The sequence below is a fragment of the Convolutriloba macropyga genome, unplaced genomic scaffold, assembly GCF_964194025.1.
Source record: "Convolutriloba macropyga unplaced genomic scaffold, txConMacr16.3 SCAFFOLD_2515, whole genome shotgun sequence".
Lineage (NCBI taxonomy): Eukaryota > Metazoa > Xenacoelomorpha > Acoela > Convolutidae > Convolutriloba > Convolutriloba macropyga.
In genome coordinates this window covers 4,475-7,774 of record NW_027452202.1, presented here as the reverse complement: position 1 = coordinate 7,774, position 3,300 = coordinate 4,475, and the positions used below count along the sequence as shown (strand labels likewise).

The following is a 3,300-nucleotide window of genomic DNA, read 5'->3' as shown; positions in this document are numbered from 1 at the left end:
TGTTGCTGGCACTGCGGGAGCCGTGGATGGGCCTGCCTCCTCTGCAAATCTGACATTAGATGGTGTTGAGTGCTTTACTTGCATTAGGGTTTCGTCGTCGGAGTTGGACATCATGAGTACACTTTGGAATTTGCTTCCGATTCGTTGAATTTTTTTTTAATTTTTGGGCGACTGTTTTGTAGAGTTATTTAAGGCAAGAAGCGAGTGTGGAATGTTTGCTCTCTCGATTTGGATATTAGAATTTGAGTTATTTGGTGCTAATTTGCTAATTGTACTATCATTTTCGGTATTTACAGAGTATTCTGGATTTCGCAGTGCAAATTCACTGCATAATTTGTTAGTGGATTCTGGGGTATTTGAGGCTGTTGTTTTATGAGCGGATTTTGCGCTGCAAAATGGATATAATTCTCAGCATTTAATAAGAAGCGTTTCGCGCTGCGTTTAATCAAATCCAATTTAGCAACTATGAATTGCTCGTCGTAAGCAGATATATTAACGGCTTTTGTTGCGGCGCGAGAGATATAGTTAACGAGTTCCATTTTTGAACTAGGAAGATGATCGATCGTAAAATCAAAAGGTAGTAGTCTATCGACCCAACGTGTTAGTCGACTATTATAAGATTTGTTAGATCTATTTTCTCTCATGATTGAAAGCAAAGCCCTATGATCAGTTATTACAGTGAATGGCTTGCCATGTAAATAATACTTGAAATGTTCAAAAGACCAAACAACACCCAATAGTTCGAGTTCATTGATGCTATATCGATCTTTTACAGAACTCAAAATCTGCGATGCAAAAGCTACGGTGTTCCAACCGTTTGGAGTTCGTTGCTCTAATGCACAACCCAAACCTTTACGTGAAGCATCACATTTTATACGTGTTTCTAGGTCAGGATCAAAATGCTTAATTTCAGCAATCTTCTCTTTTATCAATTTGAATTGTTCTTCATGTTCATTCGTCAAAATATATTTTTGTATTTTTCTTAAGTAGATGTCTAAGTGGATAACACAATTGCGACATACTAGGAAGAAATTTAACCAGATGATGAACTGATCCCATAAAGGATGGGGGTTTTTTGAAATTTTAGGGTGATGATAAATTTTCGATTGCATCCGTTTTATTCGATAATGGTGTTATAGTTGTTTGAGTGATGCTATGTCCAAGCCATTCAATTCACTTTGCAAGATTGATTCGTTGGTTTTCTTGATCTAATTTTATCAAACATTTCCGTACAAGATCAAGATGTTGTTCAATTCCGCCTCTACTTACTATCAGTATATCGTCTAAAAAACAGAATGTATTAAGTGGGCCGGCGAGTGTACAATCAATTGCTTTTTGAAATTCTGCTGACATATCCGTTAGACCGTAAAATCCCGTTTTGAAACAATAAGTGCCGGTCATATCTCCGCCTACAAGATTAAAGTTACAATGGCGGGCCGTGTCACTATGTAAATTTAATTGACTATAAGCGTACTGTAAATCGAGTGTCGTAAAATAAGCTGTCTCTTGCGGTGCGGTTGACAGTGTTTGTGAAATCGTTTGAATTGGCGAGTCGATATTTGGCATCTGGTTTTTGTTTTTGTGGATAGCTTTATTCAAGATTTTGGAATCAAAAGCTATTTTGATTGATTGATCCTTTTTGACTGTTATAACGATCGGAGATTTGAAAAACTGATCCAGCAGTTTGTTAACTTTTCGATATGTCCTTCATTTAACAATTTTTCGAGTTCGATTTTACTTTTGGTTGAAGATGAATTGGTAATTTTCTCCCTTTTTTGATGCGTGACACGATAGTTTCTGTGAAATTTTGAATTGACTGTATGGTGTTTCGATTTTCCTATTCGTGAGATTAGTTCAGGAAATTATTTTGCCGGTGATTTTTTTTTACTGCGCAGGGTGTTTCTATGTTGTTGGTTTCTATGTTCGGGGAAGGCTTTTGTGAGATTGTTATCCCCAATTGGTCAAAAAGATCACGTCCATTAATGGGTCTAAATCCGTCTGCTACTACCGTGATTTTTGTTTTTTGAATTTTCTAATCTTTACAGCGAATTGGCGTTTTTAGGGTTCCGAATGTTTCGACTATATCAACTGAAAAAGACTTTAATTTGAGTGGGTTTTTTCTCAGACCTATTGATAATTGTACAACCACTACCGGAATCGAGGAGCAAATGAAAATCTGTATTTCCAATTGTTATCGTCAAATTTTGCAGTGCAATAGGCGGTGTGCTAATGTTTTCTACAGTTGCAACGTAATTTTCGTCCGAAGAATCGTAGTTAGAGTTGAATTGTTCATTATAGTTTATATAATTAATATTTTGATTCTCAGAATGTGTATTTTGTTCTGTAGTTTCAGCAGTTTCTACATTATTGATGTGATTACCTGGACGACAATTTCGTGTGTTATTTAATTTTTGCAACCTTTGTGAAATGGTTGAGCAAATCACAATGGTTGCATTTCTTACCCAGAGCAGGGCAAACCTGGCGATGTGATGGAGTCCAAACCTGACCACATCCTCTACAAAGACCAACGGCTGCTCGATTGACTGCTACTCTGCCTGACTGATTTCCCAGTGCACCCGCGCCGCGAAATCTATTGAAGGATTTTATAGCATTTATTGTACTGCCGGCTGCGCTGTTATTGTTGTTTGTTGAAAATTGTTGTCGATTTTGATGGCCCATCTCCATATTTACAGCTATGCTGAGTGCTCTTTCTCGGTCATTTGTGTCTCGAAGATGTTCGCGTTGAAAGTCGTCGTCCAACATGTTCGTGATGAAGATGTCTCTGATTATTACCTCTTCTCGATTTTCGAAATCACATTTTTCCGCCACTTCTTTTAAAATACTGTAGAATTGTTCTACAGTTTCGCCTTTTTTCTGCTTTCTTGAGAAAAACACATAGCGATTGAAGGTGATATTTTTAGGACGAATGAACGCTATCTCCATCATCTCGCAGAGCTTGAGAGTAGTGAGATCGTAGATTTTATCATGCGGAAGTTTTGTGTTAGGAGACGTCTTCCCTCTGTTCCGATGCTAAGATACAAGAGCGAAACACATTTTTGGTCACAGAGATGCCATGGTTGTTCTCCGCATAAGACACCTGCCTCCGTTTTTTTTGGCATTTGAAGTCCCATTGAAGTTTCAATTTACTGTTCCTTATTTGTCGATCTCTTTCTGCTTCTTCAGTTGCTTCTTCAATTGCCATCTCATACTTCGGTTCAGCTGGTAGTCGCACAGTTGTTGGTTTTGGTTGTAGAGGCGTATCTAGTGTGATGTTTTCTCGTGCAAGAATAGCAAAATTTA

At 37.8% G+C, this 3,300-nt stretch overlaps 1 protein-coding gene across 1 annotated transcript; it reads right to left on the bottom strand.

Moving 5' to 3' along the window:
- Nucleotides 1-2,400: 2,400 nt before the first annotated feature.
- Nucleotides 2,401-2,946, bottom strand: LOC142357289 (uncharacterized). Its single transcript, XM_075408938.1, has one exon. It carries the CDS (start codon nt 2,944-2,946, stop codon nt 2,401-2,403), a length of 546 nt encoding a protein of 181 aa, XP_075265053.1.
- Nucleotides 2,947-3,300: the final 354 nt, after the last annotated feature.

Coding starts and splice junctions, on each gene's coding strand:
- LOC142357289 (XM_075408938.1), bottom strand. CDS start 2,946: ATGATGGAGATAGCGTTCATTCGTCCTAAAAATATCACCTTCAATCGC.